Genomic DNA, 23,617 nt, shown 5'->3' with positions numbered 1-23,617 from the left:
ATGCACCATTTCCCATTTTAGTCTTCTAGCTTCTGCTTCCAGCGATTTGTATGTTACACCTCTCCATCTGATGGTTTAAAGAGTCTTTTAGTATTTAGGTTTATCTCAATCTGGTTAATGAAAAAGGAAACCAGATAAATCATGCCACCACTGTGCTATTGATGCCTACAATAAGTCATGAGGGAGTAGCATGCTTTTGTGGGGTGGCAGGGGATGTATTAGCCCCAGCTGTCTGTCATAGCTGGTGTAAACCCTGCCCATTTCAGGGCTACACTCTGGGCAGCTTTCTACATGGGAGAGTGAAGGGTCAGAAAACACTTTTATCATTTGCTGAATCTGACTGTGCAGCACTGCTAGCCTTCTTCCTTGCTTGTCAGTGTTTATCAGGAGTGCAGGGATAGCAGCTGCTTTTGCATCTCAGTGAGTCACCATGTCATGCTCTGGCCAAGAGGAAGAGAGAGGATGAGTATATTTTTTTCTCATTTGACTCCTGTGTTTAAACGTAGTATGGGCTTAGTACACCAAACCTAGGACTTCTCCAAGGAAAATACCAATACTGACTGAAGAGTCCTTTCGTTAAATGCAAATGCAGTTTTCTATTTCATTGCAGATAGCTGTGAAAAATATTATTCCTCATTTAATATCTCATTCTGTGTATAACCATAATTTTTTAGAAAAAAGAAAATTGAAGTTTGGTAATTTATTCAGCAGGAACAAAAATAGTAATATATTGTAAAATTCCCATTTATTTTTCCTGAAAGCACTCTTCTCCGTTTGAGTTACAAACAAACAAACAAATGTATCCTTGCATTGTGTGTGGAGTTCATCTTCAGAAGAGAAAGCCAATGCAGACATTTGCGGTCTACATTTTGTGTCTTCTCCTGCCTGTCCAGCCAGCTGTGTTTTAGAAGAGCCTAGCAAACTATGCCTAAAATGTGCTTTAGTCAGAAGAGTTAAACATCTTGTGAATATTTTCACTAAAGAAGACATTAACCACAGGAAAGATGAAGTGAAATGAGAATGCCTTGCAACCTCAGTTCTTCAAACATGATATTAAAACATGGAATAGAGTTAGTCCAAAATGGGGAAGATACGGCTGTATTTTCAAATAGTTCTGAGCACAATTCCAAAACTATGAAATTAAGGTCTGAAATTATTTCATTAATTATTTATTTATTCTGATTATGAGGATCCTGGTGTGATGTACTGGAGTACTGAATAAAATCTACTGCTTACTTGATTGGTTTAGGTTTTTTTAAATCATTTGTCTGAGTTTATTCTATATTGTCTGGTCTTTCTAGTTTGGGAGTTTCTTGTTCTGAAACTCATTTCGATACAAAATTAATAACATTGGTTGTACATAACGTTTTTTATCAAGATTGCTATTAACCTTTGGGGTTTTTCTTTTTTTACCATTGAGGACCATGTTAGTTTTGTTTACTGGTTGTCTTCGCTGTCCCTTTGTCCTTGATATGAGACTGAAATTTTCTGAGAATGGGTGGTATGATTTGAGCAAACATAAACAAACTCAACTCCAGCTTGTTTTCATGCAGACTTCAACCTGGTTATTAGCCTTAACCTAATCTGTATCTAAGTTCTTTTTCTCAGGCTTGTCTCTGATCATAATTCCTTTTTGTTATCCATCTTTTATGATGTTAGTAAGTTATATTTGGCATAGCAAAATAAATATTGTCAGTGTGAAACTTTCTGCTGTGAATCATTAAATTCCTGGAACTTTAAATACTATGGAAAACAGAGACAAAGATCTATCCTTTAAGTGCTTATCTGTAATACTATATGCCTATTAAATTTATAAAATGACCTTACAAAAGCATTCCTAACGTGAAGAAATTTTGCTTTGCAGAAGGCCATGGATTTTTGTATGAAACTTTTGGGATCAGGCCTCAGTTTTCTTGGCATGTTGATCCTTTTGGAGCTTCAGCTACAACATCAACTGTTTTTGCTCTGGCTGGTTTTAATGCTCATCTTATTTCTCGGATTGATTATGATCTGAAGGCTGACATGCAGAAAAACAAGGTAAAAATGAATCCCACTGCCAGCCTCTACTTACAGTAATCTAAACCATGACATTAAGATAAGCATTTCTCTGATCTGTGCAAGAAAATCTACATATTTCTTCTCTAAAAGTGACATGCTGCTTGCATGTGGTAATGGTGAAATATATTGTGTAACATGGTCAAGTAATGTCTTCATGACTTCTGGTCAAGGATAAAATATAGTGTAGCCTGAAGAAGACACAAAATGTGAGCAGTTGGGCAAGGCTAAGTGGGCATTGAATTAGGAGAGTTTGAACTGGAGGCATCCAGAATGCATTTCAGCTTCCCCTGACAAAATCTTAGTATGTTGGGGTTTATATAGACTGTTGTGAAACGTAGTGTATATGTTTGGGCATGGTGGTTGTCATGCTTGGAACATTTATTTGTGCCTATAAAATTGATAATACTAGGTCACTTAGAGTGGCAGCTAATCATGTTTTTGCTGAATTCAGTTTTTTTGCTTTATGTTCTGTCTTCTGTCACACAGTGTCACACACACAGTAAGCGTCTGTCTTTTTGTATCACAATGTTGGATCCTGATCTGTCATCAGTTTTACACACTAGATTATGTGTAAATAAGGGTCTTTCACTAGTATGTGCTGGGCATTATGCAGTTTTTATGTATCTTGGGTGAAACTCAAGCATCTCTGAAAAAGACAACAGGATTCCTGTTGAAGTTGCTGAAGCCTGGACCTACCACCTTATGTTTGCAGTGAATTGTGATGCTTGCTTTCTGCTAAAATCTTTCATGAGCTTTTGACAATCTTTCCAATCTGATATTTTTTTTCTGGCACGTGACAGTCTCGAGGCTTCCAAAACTGTAAAAATTCTGTTCCAGTGAATTAAACATTGATTCCCACTGACTACATTGCAATCCAGACTACATCTGGATCTTTCCTAGCTTTATAGGTGTTCAGCTTCCACTGAAACAAGATGTAACACGTGTGATAAGCAAGACGTACATCTGGATTTCAGCGGTATGGTGTCAGTGTGCTGTGTCCTCTCCTCCATCAATCTAAATAAAGGCAACACTGTAGTCTCCTATATATAGTATGTGATCTTGCTTGGGGTACCGTTGGCTGGTCTTAAGTAAAAGCACTTGAAGTATTAGAAGTGGTAGAAGGGAAGGTGGACGCTCTGAAATCTCTAAGTTTTAATGATGGGATTTCTCTGCTTGTCATCAAGGGTAACAGTTTCTTGCCTTTTTTATTTTCCAGAAGCTTCAGTTCGTATGGCAGGGCTCTCCTTCCTTATCTGAAAGACAGGAGATCTTCACCCATGTTATGGATCAGTACAGTTACTGCACCCCATCACACATACCTTTTTCAAACAGGTCTGAAGGTTTCCTAAACAGGCAGAAATACTGATCGCTTTTGAGAATTTATATGTTGGAGTTTAAGCATTTCCTTTGACTATTTTCTTTCAACACTATTCTACTGCTATCTCTTGACCTATGGTAGGTCAAGGAGATGTCTAGACTCTGTAAATATAAGTCAGGATTATTGAACACCCCCAGCTACCCAACCATAATGCATGAAGTTTGTTCAGTACCGAACAACTGAATGCTTTAAAGTGACACTTACTACTGACAGGCATTAAAAACACTTGAAAATATTGACAGACTTTAAAAATAAAGTTTTCTAGCATCAGGAGGGTTGGAACACAGGTATGGCTTTCATCTACATATATATATATATATATATATGTATATATGTATGTTTGTATGTATATCATGTCAGTCCCTATCAAAAAAATATAGAATAAAAATGGGAAACAAATCAATTGCTATAAACAGAAAATTTCCAAAGCAGGACTAGGTTTTGTTTCTTTGCCTGGAAAGTTAAGATTTAAAAACTCCAGGAAGCTCAGGATGGACTTGGCTGTTGCTAATTGATTTTCTGTGGGAGATTTTCAGCATTATATTGAGCTGCAATTGTGTGTATTATATCTGTATAAACTAAATCAACTAAATTTTTCCATTTACTTTGTGAAAAAATCTGAGAGCTTTTGAAAACTTTATTTTGCTCATTGGCTTATCCACTAAAATACTCTTTGTAAACTAAGTCTACTTGAGTGAACATCATTGTTACAAAACTTGCTGGTTTGTCCTGTGATTTTTTTTGTTCTATGCCAACAATCAGCAGGGACTTGGAAAGTTGCACAGTGCAAAGCAAAAACCGGACAGCCTTACCCCTACCTCCACTCCCAAATAAACAATAAACCTAAATACTAGCAATGAATATAAACTGGGGGTTTTTTGCTTCTTATTCCCTGTGCTTCTGTATTTTATTCCCGCACCTTTTGATGTATTTTTCCCAGTTGAATAAATCCTGTTTATAGCCTATTGCTTTCTCCTTCTACTTAGGTCAGGATTTTATTGGAATGGAATTGCAGCTTTCCCAGATCCACCAAAAGATGGTGTTTATCCAAACATGAGTCTCCCTGTTACAGATACCAACATCCATCTGTATGCACAAACCATGGTGGCAAACATTAAGGAGAGAGCAGCCTGGTTCCAAACAAGTGATATTTTGTGGCCATGGGTAAGTGCATGATCAGCATTCGCTTTAGAAGTGGCAAGTACACCTAGGGTATGAACAGTAAGTAGATGGTACTTTGCTACAGTGTGTACTGCAAAAACATAGATACAAGCCACGTGACATTGAAGTGTTCCGAGTAGGGTCCAAATGTCTGATTAGTAAAGATTTTTAAAGACTAGGACTTCTTTGTACAGTCTGCAAGCTGCCTACCAAGTTTTCTGCACTTCTTAATATGAAATGTGACAAAATAGTAAAGATAACCTTTTGCAAAACTGTATGTTGCGATATTGTTTCCTTTTTTCTTTCCTTGTTTTGTCTAGTTAAACGATCTCTTTACATAACTGTTTAGCACAACATAACTGTATGTTAACAAAAATCATAGCGTTACAAAAAAACGTATTACCCATTAGGTAGATGAGATCTTTTCTAACTGGTATGCAATAATTTTCTTTTAAAGTCTTTGTATTTTAGTTAGAAACATAAGCATATCTCATATCCCAGCTTGGTGATCCAAGCACTTTTTTCAGCAATTTGCTGCATTAATTACATCGTACATGTAGACATAGCACTAATATGCTCTCCTTATTTTTAAGTCTTTAGGAAGGAATAACTTTGCCTAAACTGAAGGTACAGTCTGGTTTTTTAATTCTGATGGATGCTGTAGTTCTCACAATATTAAAGGGAGATGTGTGTTCTTAAGTTGGCTATTCATGTCTGTTGTTGCAAAGAGAACAAACATTTTCTGACTGATGCAGCTTTGAGTCACTGATTTGTTCTTCTGTGTTTGTGATGCTGTTACTTTTATTGTTTGGGGTTTTTTTTTATAGGGGGTGAGGGAAGAAGCAGGGCATAATACTATACATATATATATGTGTATAAAACACTACTATATATAATCCAACAGTGCTATAGAAAAAGTTATGCTGGAATGGGGAGGGAGTTTCAAATAGTACAAATAAATTCCAAATGTCTAGATACAAACCTGCAGTTTTGCAGTAATGTAAGAAAATTTCAGTCTTTGACTTCCTGATTTGTGTGCTTGTGATAAGGAGCTTTAAACAAAGATATACTATGATTCTATATCTCTGTAGCTAATTTTAGCTGTTTTTTCATGATTACAAATACTTTGGAGTACTTGGATATTTATTTTTATTCCTTCAATTAAAAAATCAGGTAATACCTTCCCACTTAAACTCAGATCTCACATCGAGACTATTGGCACTTGTGATGAGTTATATGGACAACCAAGTGTTCATTTATGATCTGAAGCACTTAGTTGTACAGGAGTAGGCGTTGGGCTACGGGGCAGTATAAAAGTTCAAACCCACCTGTAGAGGCCATAGCAGCAGATGTATTTTCTCAAGGGCTGAAACAGATCCTTGAGATTTTTTTTGGCCTGTGTGGTTGAAATATCTGTACAGTAATGTATAGCATTCCTGTGAAAAGTTTTGTTCAGATAGTGAGTGAACATGATAACTAACTACAGCAGATTCTCCTGGATATCCTTTTTTCTACAGAGCTACACTAATCCTCAGCTGCTGTGTTCTGTGTCACTGTGAGCAGAGTCTATAAGCCCAGCATATCCCCTTCTGTAGTGCAAAGTGTCTACTTTTTATGAGGGAGTCTTCTTAGATCATGAGTTGAAAGTAGTGCTCTATAAATGTGAAATACTCTTGATTGGTAAACATATTACTTCTTCCCCACAAATCTTCCCCACAAATTTAATTGGAAGCAACCTTAGGAAGTCTGGTTTGCACTAACTGCCAGGATTTTCAGTATTTGATATGTTTTAGTAGCTCATTCCAGTTTGAAGTTGTTTTCCAATTTCTGTTATATGCATGGAGAAGATTTTTTAGTATCTCAGAAGAACTTTTCTGTTTTGGAAGTAGAATTTCCACGTTTCTGATCAGTGACTTACCCTGGTAGGTCTGAGGGGCAGGCAGGTGCACTGGGATTCATGAAGGATGCAACAGTGACCTTACTTGATGTGACCTTACTGGAAACATATAGTAAATGAAGAAAGGTAGGGGGTGGCCTTCTCATCTGGGAAAGAGAAGGGAGATTATTTGCCTTTGACTTCCGTCGAACTCATCAGATTCAGCTGCTTCATGAGTTGAATTTCAGCTTATCAGGTTAAACTCGTTGAGCTCATCAGATGAGGTTTGGGGTGGATTGCCAAGAAAACTGGCCATTTCTTCAAAACATCTGCTAAGTTTTGAAGACAAATTGCTGAGAGCGTTTTTATTTTGAAAATGAGATCAGGATTTTATGTGGCCTCCACAGCAAAGTGTTGACTTCTTGTGCAGTGCTTTCTATCTCAAGCACAGAGATGTGAAGATGAGGCTGCATTAAGCTGGTGTCAGGGTTGGCCTCTTTATGTGGAGGAGGTTTCTTAGCATGTTATTATGCTTCAGACCAATGCCTATACTGTAATGCCAGTAACTGAGGAATACATGTGGTGCCATGGCTAATTAGTTTTCCTGTTCAGCCACTGTTCTTGAACAAATCTGTGCTTGGTTATGCATTTTTGAATGTTTGCGTGTGCAAACAGTCTGTGTTGAGATGCTTTCAGGATGTCTTTGTGCAAGCATGCTCAGAAAGAAAGAGGCTTTAATACACAGTGTATCACCCCGCTTAACTGGGTGGGTGGGCACCAGAAGTACTACAGTCTACTGTCACGACAGGGGATCAGCAACACATTGTGTGACATTTGAACCTTAGGGATCTCTGTCCAGATTGTTTTGTTTCACATCATGACCTTAGTACTTCCTAAAGCTGTAAGCATTCTTAAGAGCAGGAAATAAGAACTTCCTTATAACTCCCTGTAAGTGGGAGAAATGCAGTCTGAAAAGAAACAAAGGTCATCTTTCCAGGCACGTGTGCATGCATTTTCCAGTTTCTACCACAAAATCTCATGCTCTTGCAAAATATGGTGTGTCAACACACTTGTCCCTATCTGTAATGCTGGCTGGTTATCAGCTGATATGTGTGAGTAACGCTACCCACTCTTGACATTTTTGTGACAAATAACTTTTATATGGGCAGTCAAGATCAAAAGAAATACCACTTTAATTAAAAAAAAAATCCTTCTAAATTATGTGACCCGAAGTCATTTGACTGTTCTGTTTTTGAAATTTCAGGGCTGTGACAAACAGTTCTTTAATGCATCTGTTCAGTACTCCAACATGGACCTGTTGTTGGATTATATTAACAAGCATTCTAGTGAGTTTGGAGTGACTGTCCAGTATGCCACAGTTGGTGATTATTTCAAGGCAGTTTATAGCAGAAATCTTACATGGGAAATTCGGGACTCTCAAGACTTTCTGCCATATTCAACAGGTAATTACATTTACAACTGCATATTGTCTGCCTCAAATGTATGTATTTAAAATTTTAATTAAAGGAAATTGAGAAAATGACAAAGAGGAAAACCTTCTTCTCCTTATAACATCTATTTACACTACCAGGTGTCATCAAATAGACAAGTTGAGCCCAACATAGTGGTATAAGGAAGATGGTAGAGCAGTGGTTGGAATATTTCTTTGGGACTGTAGGAAGCAATGGGTGGAGGGAAGAGACTGAAAGAAGAGTGTAGAAAAAGGCAAACTTGGCAAGAAATCTAACTTGAGGTTTTTGTCTTGCTGTCTATGAGTAACAATTGAGTGCAAAGGAAAGTTAAGCACAAGGTATATTTATGAGTTAATGCCATCCAAAATTTTTTAATGACCTGAAGAACTGGATAGATAATACAGTAATCAGGTTCTATTAACAATGAAAACAGTGACCAATGAGATAAACCTGGAGGCCTAGGACACCAGGCTGAAATTCAGTAGGGTATTTGAGTGGGTGGATAAAGAAAAAGAAGACTGCAAAGTATGTAACACACCACAAACTAGTTAGTAGACAGCAGTGATAGTAAAGGTGCTTCGCAGAGGCGTACCAACATAACTAATGCAAGAAGTCTCTCTTGACATTGGAGGGGTCCTGTCGGAATGTTCTAAAGCAGAGATCCTAGGACCCGTTCTACTTCAAATACAGATTTTGATCATTTGTTTCATGTTTGGACATCTGACTTGGAATTAGTTCTTTTCCCTGCCTTCCACATATTAGCATGCACAAACAACCCGTAGTCTCTTAGGAATTCTACAGTATTTGACCTGCATGTTATATCTCTCCTCCTCTTCCCCAAAAATGAGCCGTAGTAAGTTCGCAGTCCTCTAGATCCAGCGAACTGAAAGGAAACTGATAAATTGGAAGATACCTAGAAACAGAGGATGCATGGCCAAATAGAGCAGTGTCCCATTGTTACTGTTTAAAAGAAATGGATTATGCATAAATTTAGAGCAGAGGTGGGAAGCGAGACATGGAGAAAGCTAGGAATATCTAAAGGAGAAGTAAGGCGGGTAACCAAGGGACCAGGACAATCTGAAAGCTCTTTGTTAGCACAGTGGAATAGGAACGGTCAAAGTGAAAGAGCTACTGCTGAGGATTTGATGTCGACTACGTAGTTCCAGGAAAACTGAATATAATCTTGTTGTATGGACTGAATGCCCATAGTGCTTGTTACACATTATCAGGAATCCAGTTCGTGAGCTCCCACACCAGTCTTTTATGTAAAGCAAAGCATTCTAGGCAAGGATGTCTGGTAGATCTTCACTTCAGAGTATGTTCCTGATCTGAACGACGTAGATGAACCCCTAAAGTCTCCTGGAGGAGAAAGTCTTGTGGTGAAAGTCTTGTCTTTTTCATTAAATAAAACAGTTCGGGGTGGGGGGGCGGGGGGGGATTGATCTGTAACTGAAGTCTCGAAAGTAAAAATACCATTTGTTTTCTGAAATGTCATAGCATGATGTGACACAAATTCATTGCAGCTGCTTGTTACTTGCTTGCTTCTTATGTGCTGCACTACCTTAGGTTTTCAAGTAGAGCTGAAAAGTACTGGAAAGATATGAAAGAGGGCATACCCTACCCAACATCCCTTTAATCCTTTTCCCCGGTAAATTTACCCTTTGGGGCCTCATATCAAAGTATGCAGAGAAGAGACAGCTAACTTCTCAGTTTCTAAACTCACTAATTTTTGTCACTGCCTGGATTATTATTAAAATATCATTGGTATCATTAAAATACCTTTCTGTATAATTGTAGCTACCACTACTTCATCACATTTTTTGGCACTGGGGAGGTATATCTCAAGACTATTCTGTAACTTGTCTGTTAACTTTTCAATGAATAAAAATAACCATTGCTTCCTGTGAATCATTGCGTGGACTGATCCCTGGCTCACTTACCTCCCTCTAGGGATCGTGTCATATCTGTCTTGGTGATAAATGCATTGCCAGTTCTAACTGCTAATATCCTTTTACATCTGGGCTCCTACTTGTATCTTTTGGCATAATTTTCAGGCAGTAGTCAATTGCTATTAGCTTGCATAATAGCAGCACCTTTAGTGTTCTACATGGGTGCCCACACATAGATGCAATTTCTTCCCCAAACGGCTTATGAGCCTTGCCATTCCGGTATAGATTTGACTGCACTTTCTCCCACATACTGTTTTGCTTCTTGATGATTAATCCTCTCTCATTCTTTCTGTGCCATTTTATTATGAGTCGCTTATTGGGCTTAGTGTCACTTCTGACATATACCTTGGAAACTCAAGTTTTAAGTCCCAGATAAGTATTTCCTTTTTCTACTCTACATTCTTTGTATTCTACTAGGATGCATGTGTGACTCCTCTGCTTGTAACCTTGAAAACTGAAATGGAATTCATTCTGTTTGAACTTCTAGTATTTTTCAAGCCAAAAATGATTTGTCCTGGAGTTTTTGAGCAAAGGATCCCATTTTCTAATTGTTGCCTTTGATCCTGGGCTGATAGCAGGTTGTTATGGTTGCATATATGTACTTTAGAAAGCACTTTCTGCAGCTTCTCTCTGGAAAAACTATCAGTGGTGTATTTAAAAAAAAAAAAACAACAAAAAACAACTCCAAAACAAACGAACCCCACACTAAGTATAGATTTGGAGATTTTAAAAACAAGTATTTGTTTTCCTAGTTTACTCTGTAGGCTACCAGAACATACTAGCACTAGTTAACTGTTGAAATACTTTCGACTGACCACTTGAGGGCATCTTTTGATGTGGTTCGAAGTCATGTTACCACATCACTGTTTCTACTCCATTTTGAGGAAATGAAATTTCCTATAAGCCCCGCTGACTAAAAGGGAGATATATAGCGAGCATCTATCAAGCGGTAATCAAGGGTTATAATTAACTTCATTAATAATCAATAAAATATCCTCTGTGAAACTTTTACAGTTGTTTTGTGCGGATGCACAAAGAATAAATTTCTGCAAGCACAGGTTAACTTATTGATAACAGCTTTGTATCAACACTCGTGTTACTAGGCCTGTAGGAAGGAGAGTAGTTTTCCAAAGGGCACTTCCATGGCTGTGTTTCTTTGTTGGGCTTATGACTATTCCATTTGATGGCTGGTGTGTAAACCCACAGCAGGTTTCATGTAAGAAGTTCTACAGTAGTCTAATAAATAACAAATATGTGATAACTGACATGGTGTTTTGACATGCATTGGATCAGTTCAACTCTTTAACAGAGCCATTTCAAGCATGGACTGGGTTTTATACCTCCCGGAGCACCTTGAAAGGAATTGCAAGGAGAGCAAGTTCACTGCTTTATGCTGGAGAGTCCTTTTTCACACAGTATGTCCAGAAACACCCAGCAAGTTCTATTTGCAAATGTGAAGCCTTAAAGCAACTTCAGAGCCTTAGATGGGCAGTTTCAGAGGTAAGGATTGATTTATTTTTGAATTTGAATGAAAATGTTTATTGCCCAAAGATAAAGCTTTGCTTAAGCATTTCAGCTGGAGTGTCTCAATGTTGCTTTTATGTTTTTAGAAATAACTTTCCCCTTTAGCAAGCCATAAGTAAAAATAAAGCAATTTTGCAAAAAACTGTCTTGAAGCATGACTTCAGCCCCCTAGCCATACATTGAAGGCATGGTTACTGACAAATGTTTTTTCAGCTGTTGAAAGAGTATGTGTTTTCTTTGCATATGAAATTCCTTTTCTTAATGTTAGTTCTTCTGTTTACAAAATGGCTTTTGAAAATAAAAAAACTAAACAAAAGCTGAACTGAAAAATACTGATAATCTCTACTTTTGAAAGTTAGAAGAGGAAGGACAGATTTGTTTGTTCAAAATTCAGCAGCTAAGTGATCAGCCTCATGCCATTAACCATTTACAGGCCTTAGTGCTCTTGCTAGTAATAAACATTTTGTCAGTTAAGTTATTGACCAGATCGTAGTAGGAAGTGAAAAACTTGCCTTGTTGCAGTATTTTCGCTGCAGTCTTGGTTTTGGTAACTTGGTGGGGGTTGTTTCTTTCTATTGAGCATGTAAATTTTAGTAGTGTGTAAATATTAAAAGAGGAATATATATAGGGGGAAGTCTGTGTGCATCTCATCTTTGACCATTTCATTCTATATATAGGAATTTGGAATAGGCAAAATGTGAATCTCTAAATACAGCTATAATACCTTATTATTTTAAGTTGTATGTCTGAAGGTTAGTGAACCATGTTAATAGAAGTGCAAACCTGAAATTGTTATCCTGTTGCATTGTGACCTTTCAAACTACTTTTAAACGTAAGGTCCAGCACCATGATGGTATAACAGGCACAGAGTCTCCCAAGGTGAAGGACATGTACATGAATAACTTGATGTATGGAATGTTCAACGTAAAAAAGCTAATGGCTTCCATAATCTTTGACATGAACAATGCAAAGAAGAACGGAGAGGTCTATGCTTCTGTTTACGTTGAAGACTCAGGAATACCAGGTACTTTTTACCACAGCCTTTCCAGTTTTCAGGCTAACTTATGAAAGCTCTCATGTTTTCCTCCGAAACAGTCAACATACCTATGTACCACCCGAGTTCTGTGTACCACGGCTGGAAAATCTTGTTTGCCTTATGAGACCTTCCCGACCTGAGGCAAACTTAGATGAATGCATGAGCTCTCTTTAAAGTGATGTTAGGCAGAACCCTACCCTAGTGCATGTATTAGACCTGGCTCCCAGATTCAGACCTCAAATGTAAAACGGAGGGCAGGAAGAGGTGCTGATCAGGGTAATTACTAAACTAACCTTACTGTACGACACAAGATTATGTGGTAAGAAGCACAGTCACAGTTAAGAAATTTTCTTGCTATAGTGTACAGCCAGCTCGTGTAAAAAATGTAAAATATTTTTCAAGGAATCTATTCTAAAGACTGTACATTCCATTTTATCTTTCCTTTGGAAACTTCTTAAACTGTCAAATATAAGCAGTGCCGTGGGCTGCACGACACACTGGTTTGGTTTTTTACAGGGTTGTTTTTAGATTAGACTTCTCACTTGATCTTCTGTATAAGTCTGATAAAGTTAATACTGCATGACAGTGAGTTGTGGTAAGCTGCTTATTTTCACTAAATGCATTTACGTTCAACTAGGGTGTCATTTTCTGAATACGTGGTCTCTTTATTGGGTAAAGAATAGAATAAAGCAGAAGAGCTTTTGATTTTATGAAGTACTATAAGATGTTTTCCTTTTTGCAATCATGAAGTTTTACTGTGGGCTTTTATGTTAAAATATCTTAAGATGGTTGTACCTAGACAGATCTCTCAAATACTTTTTAATATCACAGTTTAATACATGGGGTTTGTGACTGATAGCTTTGTTTGCATACACAAAGGTGCTACAGATGTTGACCAATATGTTGTTGTTTATAATCCACTGGCATGGAACATCACTACCTTTGTCACGGTTTCTGTCAGCCACACGGCAATGACTGTATATGATGAACTGGGACATTCTGTACCAGCACAGGTATTTCAACTTCGTTTCCTTCTGTTGCTTTTCATTCACTTGTCAGTTTTCACTGATTGGGTCCTACCTCCTGTCAAAATGTGGTAATATATAGTATTACAGTGAAAACAAGTATCAATTCAAACTGGGATTTTCCTAGTCCTCCAAATGTTTGGGGGGTTTTTTGTTGGTCTTTTTTTTTTCTTTTTTACTTGCCTGGTCTCTCAACTAGATATTTTTTTTTAAATTTCCAAAAGGGCCTCCTGCTCTTCTAGTGTGTTTGGTTTGTCCTTTGTATGCCTGCTGTGTGTGTGATCTGGCACTTTTAATCTTGCTTTTCTTTCTATAAAACACAGTTTCCATTAAAGCCTTTTTGGTTGAAGCCCTGCCCTACAATTGACAGTCCTGTTTGTACAACTGACAGATTGCCTTGGGGAGGAGAAGAGATTTAAGAGATGTAGGTCTTTAGTTACAAGCCCAAAAGAAACTGCTGACAGTCAGCTGCCATATGACAGCTCATTCTGTCATAGCCAAGCTCCAAGACAAGGCCAGCTGTTCCCTGGGAGGGAAGAAAGTAGCCTCAAGTGAAACCTAGCCCCAGCCTTTGTCAGGAGCATCTGCTGTAGGGAGTGCATCACCGTCAGTGGCTTGATAAACCTGTAGGAATGCCTCCTGCATGTAAGGCCTGAAGGGGCATGACACAACTCCAGATGCTACTCTCTGTCCCCAAGATGCCAGATAGCTCGGTAAGTTCTGCCAGCTGGACCTAGTTTCTATTACCTGTGGCTTATGACTACCTGCACGCATCAAGGTACACTGCAGTCGGGCAGCGATGCACAGCAGCTGTCTACTGTTGCTGTATGTACATGACGCTGCTCTAAGACCGTGCAGCTCTCGTTGGGAAGCCGTCAGTCTCCTGGGTTAGCACAAGGTCATGCTTACCTGTCAGCCACTTACCTCCCAGAAGTCCTGCCATCTGAATTACATTAGCATTTTAAGATACAAGGGGATTGACATATTTAAAGCGTTTCTTTCAATATTTTGGATGCCCTAAAGTCAAGCTGTCATTCTTTATTTTAAAAAGACAAAGTTCTCTGTTCTATAGAGGTGATCTGTACTCTCTTTTGCTGGAAGTTACCCATATATGCATTTGGATAGTCACTTAAGGCTAAATGAAATTTCTTTACCAGTAATGAGAAGGTGATTTGGGGGCTTTTTCTTCCAATACGTACCGTTCAAAAGTACACTCATATCACACCCTCTTTCCTTCTGAGAGAAAGAAGTTTTTAACTCAGAACCCTGATGTGAGTATGTGGCTGAGAGGACTAGAGGCTTGGCAAGCACTCTGCCTTCCTCTGTACTGCATGCATGAGTTGTACAGTGAAGGAAGAGAATGGGAGCAGGCCCTGTTGGTACCACTAAGGTTAGGAAGTCTGAGGTGTGAATAACTTGACATATTCCAATCCACAGGCTGAAGGTACAGACAACTTGTTTTAATTTCTGGTTAGTCATAACTAACCTCTTTGTCCATGTAATCTATACAGTATTTACCTAGTCCCATTTTCTTGCCCCAAACCAAAAGTGGTACTAAATTATATAACATTAATGGGCAGGATACATGTAATTGAAAGAGGATTAAGAACTGTTGTTTAAGGTATTTTGATACTAAGTAACACTGGTGGTCTGTTACTGTTCATATGTGTGCCACCTGCTTCTACCTCCCTCTCCGTGTCCCTTCCTTAAGGTGAGGGCATGTCTAAGTGCTTCCTCCTCTTGCCGCAAGTTTTCTCATACTTGCACTAGTGACATCGCTTATGCTTCAGTCTCTTTTCTGCCAATTGACTGTTTAGTTTAATTTGTGATTATTCTGCTCATCTGGACATTTTGCAATGCATTCTTAATCAAGATCTATGACTTCATGTTGACATTAAAATAAGATCTAACCTTGTAATTTGTTTAGTGACCCTCTTTCCTTCACTAGAAAGGCTAAACTGAATACTAAGTTCACCGAACGTGCAACTAAAAGCAGCATGGATCTACATTGTAGATCTACATTGTAATTGAGAATTAAGATTGGCATGTTTAGAAACTTATTTTTAAAGTAGTAGTTAATTTTTGTAATTTAGGGCTTATAACACAGGAAGATAGTTGTCTTGCTAACTGATTTTCTGTAATGGAGCATTGTGTATGTTAACATACAGGTTCAAAGCTCGGTGGGGTCCCATTCTACGTATGATCTGTATATTCTAGTTGCAGTAAGTGGTCTGAGCTACAGAAAATACAATGTTAGACCCTTGAATGGTAAGCAGTCTGCATTTATTGGAAGATCAGTCAAGTACAAGCGAAAAGACATAACTCGTTCAAATAAACAAAGTCGACAGTTGCTTCCTGTGGTTAACAACTGCTACCAGGTCTTGTTTGACCAAAACACGAATCTAATGCAGAGCATTACAGAGAGGTGAGATTACCTGCTTGTTTTTAATAATGTTTCAGATTCTGTAAAACGTTTTGTAAAAATCAGTTCAAGGACTATGTCATGTGCCTTAATTCTGAGACTTAACGAATAAAATTTCCTTTATATTCTTCACAATTCATTTTTTTCTCCAGCTCACATGTCTTCCTTTTCTACAGGAAATGTCAACACTAGCATAGGTGTGATTCCATACTATTTCTGTAATGTTGTTGCCCTGTTTAACCATGCAGTTGGTCTAAGATAAGATATCACAGTATTAACTAGTAGATCAGCAGAATCTCATTGTACTTTAGTTCTAAAGACGATTATGTGTTTGTATTAAAAATAAATAAGTAAACGCATACATTATGGCTGTACAATGAGCCTTAAGTGATAAAGCAAGAGCTTTCTCTTACTAATCACTAGTGTTTTCCAAGTCCTGTATCACTCTTTCTGTGGTAGAAAACTACAAAACTTTTTGCAAGGTAATATTTAACTAAAGAAATTCCATTGAATCAGGAGATAAAATGGAAGAACAGTCAAGATCTGTGTGAGATTTGGGGTTTGCAGATTGTCTTTCTCCGCTGATGTGAGTCAGCTTGATTCCTTCAGCTTCAGTGGAACTGTGCTGCTTTTTGCCTGCTCGGGATTGATTGTCAGCTATAAACTGATGGAAGATTTGACCCCTTTGACATTGGCCTAGTGACTACTGGACCTCTTTCACCTTTGTGGTTTTGTTCATAATTCCACCTCCTAGAGCAAGAATTTGTTGTCCAGTATAGTTAAAATCAGCTTTAAAAGTATATACAGATGGGCCTTAACCAAGAGCCCTGGAGTAAGTACTTTCTCAAAGTGGCTCCAGATTCTAACTTTCCAGATTCCATGACAAATTTAATGAGGAATAATAAATATCTAAACTCAAATTCCATTTTTCTCCATCCTGTTCTGGCAGGCAGAAAGAGCTGGAATTCAGCATGTAGCAGAAATGGAATATTCACTTTCTTCACAAGCCTTCTGGCAAGCCCACAATGTTTGAGTTTCAGGAAGTTTGCTTTGGGTAATGGGTAAGAGCGAGGTGTCAGATCAGAATGGGAGGAAAGGTTAAAAAAAATTGTGATCTTCAACTGTGAAGCCTTATAAAGTTTAACTGCAACAGAACTTCTATTCTAGGTCAAGCCCCTGCACTGGAAATGCCGCACAATGGGGATAGCAGAAAAGACTCGAATATGTTTTGCTTCTCAGTCATTACAATTTGTAGGTTGCTGTATTAACACTAGCTAAAACAGTTGACAGTTTAAGTTTATATGCCAGACAAAGTGATTTTTCCTGTTTTGCCAGCAAGGCTCCAAAAGAGGAGCACAGCAGGTAGCTGAGGGCAATCGCATCTTAACTTGCCTTCATATGACTTTCCAAATACTGGAATACTGAGTCATGAATAGCTAAACTGTAAGCTTCTGGGGAAAAAGGAGGAGACAAAGTAGGTACTGAGTCAGTGTAAATTTTGCTATACTGTTGCTGTTATGTTCCTTACCAGTAATAGGGAAACTTGCATCATGCTGATTCACCTAGCTACAAAGTCAATTAAAGAAACCTGGTTGATTATTCATTAATATAGTGTAACATACCTCATTTTTGTAGAATGGGTGGGATTTGGTCCTGTAGCAACTTTTACATCAAAACAATGAGCTAACGATGATGTTTCTGTCTTGAGGTGTTTCTGGGTTTTGAAAGTATAAAATTACATAGAAACTCCATTTATTTACACACTGACAGATGTCTTAATGAGAAACACCTTATTTCTCTGCTGTCCTCATTTCCTAAATCTTATAGAATTAGTTACCCACTTTGAGGAAACAGATACTTTCTTTTTTCTTACATTCCCGGCCTCATTCCTGTTGCAGTTCAGCTTTGCATCTATTATGTACAAAATGTGTTTGTAAGTAATATCATTTTTCCTCTGTTGTGGATTCTCAGGGAGACTAACCAGACTGTCCAGTTGACCCAGGAGTTCCTTGAGTACCATGTGAATGGAGATGTGATGAAAGGACCCATTTCAGATAACTACTTATTTGCCCCAAATGCTTCAGCTGTTCCAGTATCACAAGCAGTGGGATTGGAAATAGTTTCTGGAAACTTGATGACAGAGATACGGCAGTATTTCTACAGGTACAACACCATTACAGCTTCACTTCACTGGAGCACTTCGCAGAGCTCACTGTTTAGGACTTGGACAAAAGAACTAGCATGCATCTGCTAAATGCAGTGCTGAGGAAGCACCTCCTTTAAATAGCGCATATTGGTGCAGGAAGGGAGGTGAAGATCGTTCAGTTACCTTCTGTGGGTCATTTTGTACTGCAGCTTCTGTTGGGACCCTCGTTTGTTACAATTCAATGAAAATTGCAGCTATCATCTTACATGGGTGGAATTTGGACAAAATGGGTTCATTTTTATAACTGTGAATATCTTTCTTACAAACAAATTAGAGAAAGGAGAAATGAGTCCTACACATCACTCTGACCCCTGATGAACTAGCTACTTCTTACTGTTAAAATTATAACAGCCTATAACCCCTTCACCCTCTTTAAAATCTGGTTATTTGATTGAAGTCTTTTCTTTTACATGGCATTGTACAAGGATTGTAGTTGAGAAGGACCTTTGGAAAACAGTGACATTCTGCAATCAAAATGAATATTCCCCCCATTGAAAAAATACATGTATTCTGTACAAGTAAATGTGTCCCTTAGGGAGTCATAATTACTTCAAAATTTGTTGTTAACTTTGAGAAAAGCACAGCCTCTCTAATCAAATGAAAAGGCCTCTTTACACTTGCAACACTAAAGAAAATTGTAGGATATCACTCCAGTTGAATATCTGTACATCTGAAAATTAAGTTAAAATTAAAAATAATTGCATATTTACATAAAATATATAGAAAACAGGCAAAAAAGTTGTCTGTGTATGATGACATTGTGAATGACTTGCAAGTCTTGACATAACTAATCAAGTGCTCCACTTTATAAACTCTGCATATCTTTCCTCTCATTTTTATAGTAATGTTACTTCTCAGGATTACATATATGCAGTGTATACCAGGATGTATACAGTACCAGAAGGCTATGATGGAAAGTTGCTTTGCCATAGGATAGAGCAAGAATACAGCGTTGGGCCTTTGGAATTAAATCGTGAAGCAGTTCTAAGAACGAGCACGAATTTGAACACCAAGCAGCTACTCTACACTGACAGCAATGGATATCAGATCCAGAAAAGACCATTCAAGGCATATGTGAATAACACAGTGGCTCGGGTAGGCACAAAGGCGGAATCCAAAGTCTGTTGTGTCTTACCTTCGTTCTCCATTACTGTTACCTAGGTTAATATTATCACTGCATGGTTTACTGTGTGTATGTTTTCAGAACTATTATCCTATGGTCCAGACTGCCTACATTGAAGATGATACCACAAGGCTGGTACTGCTTGCAGAGAGAGCTCATGGTGTCTCAAGTCAAGGAAATGGACAAGTGGAGGTAACTGGTTTTTTTTCCCTCTAGGAGAGCATAATTTCATGGCTGCTGATAATATAAATAAAGCATGGTGGCTGATTACTCCTGTGACGTTTACCTTCCCAATACAGGTGATGCTTCACAGGAGACTATGGAACAACCTTCAGTGGGACCTGAATTACAATCTCACTTTGAATGATTCTTCAGTTGTTCGCCCTGTGATTTGGCTTATTTTAGGAACCAAGGCTCTCACCAATATTTTGTATCGGACAAGTGGACTGGCATTAGAACACAGGCCAGTAGCAATGTTTGGAGCATTATCAGGTAACTCATTCCATCTCCTGTGCTGTCTTTAGGATCTGAATGGCTTATTTACGTTGCTTTGATTTATGTTATTAATTTTGTAAATGCAGACTTCAAGCGTCCTATGTGGCAAAGTTAGTATACAGTGAGTTAGGAGGCAGGTTTAGAGCCTGCTAATTAATTTGCATTAATTTCAAAGATGATGTTGTCCAAGTGTATGAAATGTTTCTCTTGTTATGTAATTATCTCTACTTTCAGAAAAGAATAAATTTTAAAGCATCTAATGAGAACAAAGTGTCCACACGGGATTAGTGCAAAGTAACTAGTGCACTGTATATCAGCTTCCTGGATGCTGGGTCCTTAATGACCATTTCTGAGTCATTCTTTTAAAAATATTTGTTTGACTTATTAACTAAAACTAAAGCCTCGTCGTGGAACAGCAACTTCAAGCTGCAGTGAAATTTACTTTATGGAGAGCTCTAATACACTTCTCCAGCAGTTAAAATTGTGCTGCTTTCTCCTTTGTATCTCAGAAGGCCTTGGAGGAGAAAGCATAGCATCTGCTTTGCATCTGCCTTTGCAAAGCAAACAAAAATCTCTTTACCCTTCCACAGTACCCTAGCCAGGCTTGTCTGTGTGATCAGTGTTTGATGTTTGCTTTGTTTCATTTTGCATGTAGGAGATAAACCAAAGCTATCCAGACAACTTCAGAATTCAGTCCACGGTTCACCTGTAACTGTCCCACCTAATCTTCATCTCCAAACTCTGAGCATTCCAGGGTGGAGGTACAGCTCTAATCATGCAGAACAGGTCCACAGCATCCGCATGGGTAAGCGCCTTCAAAAGGGTGTCTGGATGTTACACTTAAAGAAGCCGGCTTTCTTTTCTATCTATCTTCTGTGGCTAGTGCTTCTATTTATTCGAAGTGTTAAATTCCTCTATCAAGAAAGCTAATTGTACTATATGATTTCTCTACTCAGATAGTGAAATATTTCTCCTGCATGAGTTCACCAATGCCTTTTAGTGTCATTCCTGTCAACACTGGGAGCTGGGTACTTCTTGATGTTAGTCCTCTTGCTAATTTAAAAAAATGAGAAATAAGTTCAAATTAGAGAGTGTGAAGCTTAAAAAAAAAGTTTAAAAGTTGATTTTATTTTTAAAGTAAGAAAATGTTTGCATTTTGTTTTCTCTTAAAGGTAAACAGAAGCAAGGTGACGCAGACTTCAGTCGTGTCCTGATAAGAATTAGGCATTTGTATGAAGTTGGAGAGGATCCTGTGCTGTCTCAGCCCGTGATGGTAAATTTGAAGGTAAATCTGATCCTTTGAGACAGAATACCACTTGAGGTGGTTTTGTTCCAGACAGAGAACTGGTTCTGGAATGAAACATCTTTGTTTGCTAAAGACTCAAAAAGATACAAAAATACTAGTATAACTTTAACCTCAGAGGGAAGCAGGTCTTATTTTTACTCAGCTTTGCAACACAGAAGCCATTACTTCAGATGAAGTTGCCATAGGCACAGCATGAAGCTCTGCATAAATATCGATAAGATTCATTCTGTTGAGCTCTTGGTTGTATAACACTTCCTGCAGTACCTTAACCAGTGCAGAGAGGGGGATTCTGTTTTTCTGTTTCTTTACTTATTGCAAGTTGTATGTATAGTTAATGAAATGTGGATAGGATTAAAGCAAACAACCATTTCTTTCCTCTATAGTTTATTTCAGAGAGTTGTTGAAACTTTGGTCACTTTCATTATGTACTGTGTATTTTCAGTTTCTCGTTTATTTGACCTTTCATGTAGAAGTAGATTATTTTATAATGCATGGCGGGGGGGGGTGGGGGTGTATTTTAAAATATGAACTTTTGATTGCGATGACAGAAGCAGGGGGAACAAGGTGCAGGGTTCTCTTTTGGCTAGAAAACTGTAGCATGAGTTTCAGCTTTTGAATGGAGAAATTAGTAGGTTGTGAACTTTGCTAGAAGAGGTGCTCTCAGCACCTCAGCTTCTTAGTTTGAAGCCTGATGAATCTGAAGTTGCCATTGTGTTGCATGACCTAACAGATTTTTAAAGTCTCTACTACTTTGCTTAACAGATCAATGCTAGAGATGAAAGTTCTACTCTGGTCTGTGTACTAGACTGTTGAGTGTGATGCTATTCTCAGTAAAGTGTGGTTTGATTCCTTGTGTTTTCTTTACTCGAAGTCTTTGCTAAAGGGATTAGGATCAGTGATGGCAGTGGAAGAGAGATCACTCACAGGCACGTGGGATGTAAACACTATGAAGCGGTGGAAATGGAAGACTGAACAATATCCAAGCAAAGGAAGCAAAGGTAGGTGGAATAAGGTAGTTGGTGTCCATAGTGTTGTTGAAGCTTGATGAATAGTCTAATTAAAAATATAAAAATATTTGCAAGATTAAAAATGTATTGTTGTTCTATATGACAGAGCTGTTATGTGGCAACCTGCAAGTTGGAGCATTTAGCGAAGATTCCCTGCAAGCACTAGACTGCTATATTTCTCTGATGGCTTCTTTTGCCTAGAAGTGTTAGAAATCTTGCAATCTTTCTGGAGTCATCCTGTCCAGACAGAAGTGGCTACTTTATGAATTCACACTTTGACACAGATGGATTTTGTTAGATGCTGATGAGTTGTGTTAATCTAAGCTTAAGCCTGTGCTGCAGAAAAACAGCTGCAGTTAAAAATCCCCACTGTAATCAGCTTAAAGGACTGTGTGGATAAGATTCAAGTTAGGGCTGACACTCAAGTCTAATGCTGTGGGTGACCTCATTTCATTTCCAATTCCAGTTAGTTGCTTGGACGTTGTCCTTACTGTCACTTGCATCCATATATGTGCCTTGGTAAAAAGATTGCAGAGGTTTGTGGGCCGGGCTAGGTGAGAGTTTAGAGCTCTGCTTGACCTGCAGCTAGGAACTTACTTGCTGTTTACTCATGATGAAGAAAAGGTGCATGACTGGGGAGTAGTTTCATGTTTTCTGTGTGTCAGCGTACGTAAAGTAGATGGATTGTTGATTATTTTAATATTATGAATGGCTACGTGGCTCCACACTACTTACAGCTTTAAGGAGGAGAATCTGCTCAAACACCAGCTTTTAAGGAAGGGATAAGTTAAAACTGTTAAGACAGAATAATACATAAATTTGAGCAAAGCTTCTTTAATACAATGTTTTTGTGTTTTACAGGATTCCCCAGCAGCACAGACACCTCAGAAAACTGTACAGTAACTGTTCACCCAAAGGAAATAAGGACTTTCTTTGTATATTTTCATGGTCGATAAAGTTTGACATTATATTTCAGGAGTGAATATATATTAGCTTCCAATTTTTGTTTCAAGATATAAGTGATATTCTTGAAAAAATTCTACTGCTGTTAATGAAAGAAATAGTCATTTTGGAATAAACTCTAAATTTAATTAAACTGTTGGCCTGAGTTGTGGGTATTTTTGTTGGTTAGTTATTTACAACTCTTTTTTTTTTTTTTTTTTTCCTGGAATGTGTTCAATGCAAAAATTACCTTGGTGTTGCAGTGCAAGCATATTGAACATTTCCATGCTTGCTGTGGGTGGTTTTAAAGTGATTGCTTCAATAATGCTATAATTTCCTCCATGTGGAGGCACTGTTCAAGAAGGAAGGAAGCAGAGTGAAAAGGGCTCTTCCAGAGTAGCTATAGTGAAATAGTTACGCTGGAAGAGCTGCGCTGGTGGTCAGTTCTTCTGTGTAGACAGCCTGTGTATACTAACTGGCTGCATCTCATTAAAATCACTGCAGAAACTGCCACATTCAGTTACCGGATGAGGAAAGGTTGTTTCATATTTTCTCTTGGTTGTTTTTCATACTTCACTATAAATATTTAGTGATATGCTAATGTAACCTGCCCTGCTGCAGTGAAAGCCATTTTCCT

The 23,617-nt window shown here is 38.1% G+C and overlaps 1 protein-coding gene across 2 annotated transcripts in view; it reads left to right on the top strand.

Moving 5' to 3' along the window:
- The window catches only part of MAN2B2 (mannosidase alpha class 2B member 2), a 31,280-nt gene extending 8,146 nt beyond the window's left edge, over nucleotides 1-23,134 (top strand). The window contains exons 4-19 of one of the 2 annotated variants that reach the window (XM_055713028.1): nucleotides 1,865-2,037; nucleotides 3,275-3,390; nucleotides 4,423-4,600; nucleotides 7,738-7,936; nucleotides 11,204-11,394; nucleotides 12,256-12,442; nucleotides 13,334-13,467; nucleotides 15,648-15,904; nucleotides 17,873-18,064; nucleotides 18,950-19,202; nucleotides 19,312-19,422; nucleotides 19,530-19,722; nucleotides 20,381-20,530; nucleotides 20,898-21,010; nucleotides 21,903-22,033; nucleotides 22,913-23,134. In XM_055713028.1, the coding sequence (XP_055569003.1) occupies nucleotides 1,865-2,037; nucleotides 3,275-3,390; nucleotides 4,423-4,600; nucleotides 7,738-7,936; nucleotides 11,204-11,394; nucleotides 12,256-12,442; nucleotides 13,334-13,467; nucleotides 15,648-15,904; nucleotides 17,873-18,064; nucleotides 18,950-19,202; nucleotides 19,312-19,422; nucleotides 19,530-19,722; nucleotides 20,381-20,530; nucleotides 20,898-21,010; nucleotides 21,903-22,033; nucleotides 22,913-22,994 (2,660 nt within the window). In that variant the 3' untranslated portion in view covers nucleotides 22,995-23,134. Of the gene's footprint in view, nucleotides 1-1,864; nucleotides 2,038-3,274; nucleotides 3,391-4,422; nucleotides 4,601-7,737; nucleotides 7,937-11,203; nucleotides 11,395-12,255; nucleotides 12,443-13,333; nucleotides 13,468-15,647; nucleotides 15,905-17,872; nucleotides 18,065-18,949; nucleotides 19,203-19,311; nucleotides 19,423-19,529; nucleotides 19,723-20,380; nucleotides 20,531-20,897; nucleotides 21,011-21,902; nucleotides 22,034-22,899 lie in introns of both variants that reach the window. The other variant, XM_055713019.1, reaches the window with a different exon arrangement.
- Nucleotides 23,135-23,617: the final 483 nt, after the last annotated feature.

This window comes from Falco cherrug, chromosome 1, assembly GCF_023634085.1.
Source record: "Falco cherrug isolate bFalChe1 chromosome 1, bFalChe1.pri, whole genome shotgun sequence".
Taxonomy (NCBI): domain Eukaryota; kingdom Metazoa; phylum Chordata; class Aves; order Falconiformes; family Falconidae; genus Falco; species Falco cherrug.
The sequence above is the reverse complement of the archived record's forward strand: the minus strand, read 5'-3'. Positions and strand labels throughout refer to the sequence as shown.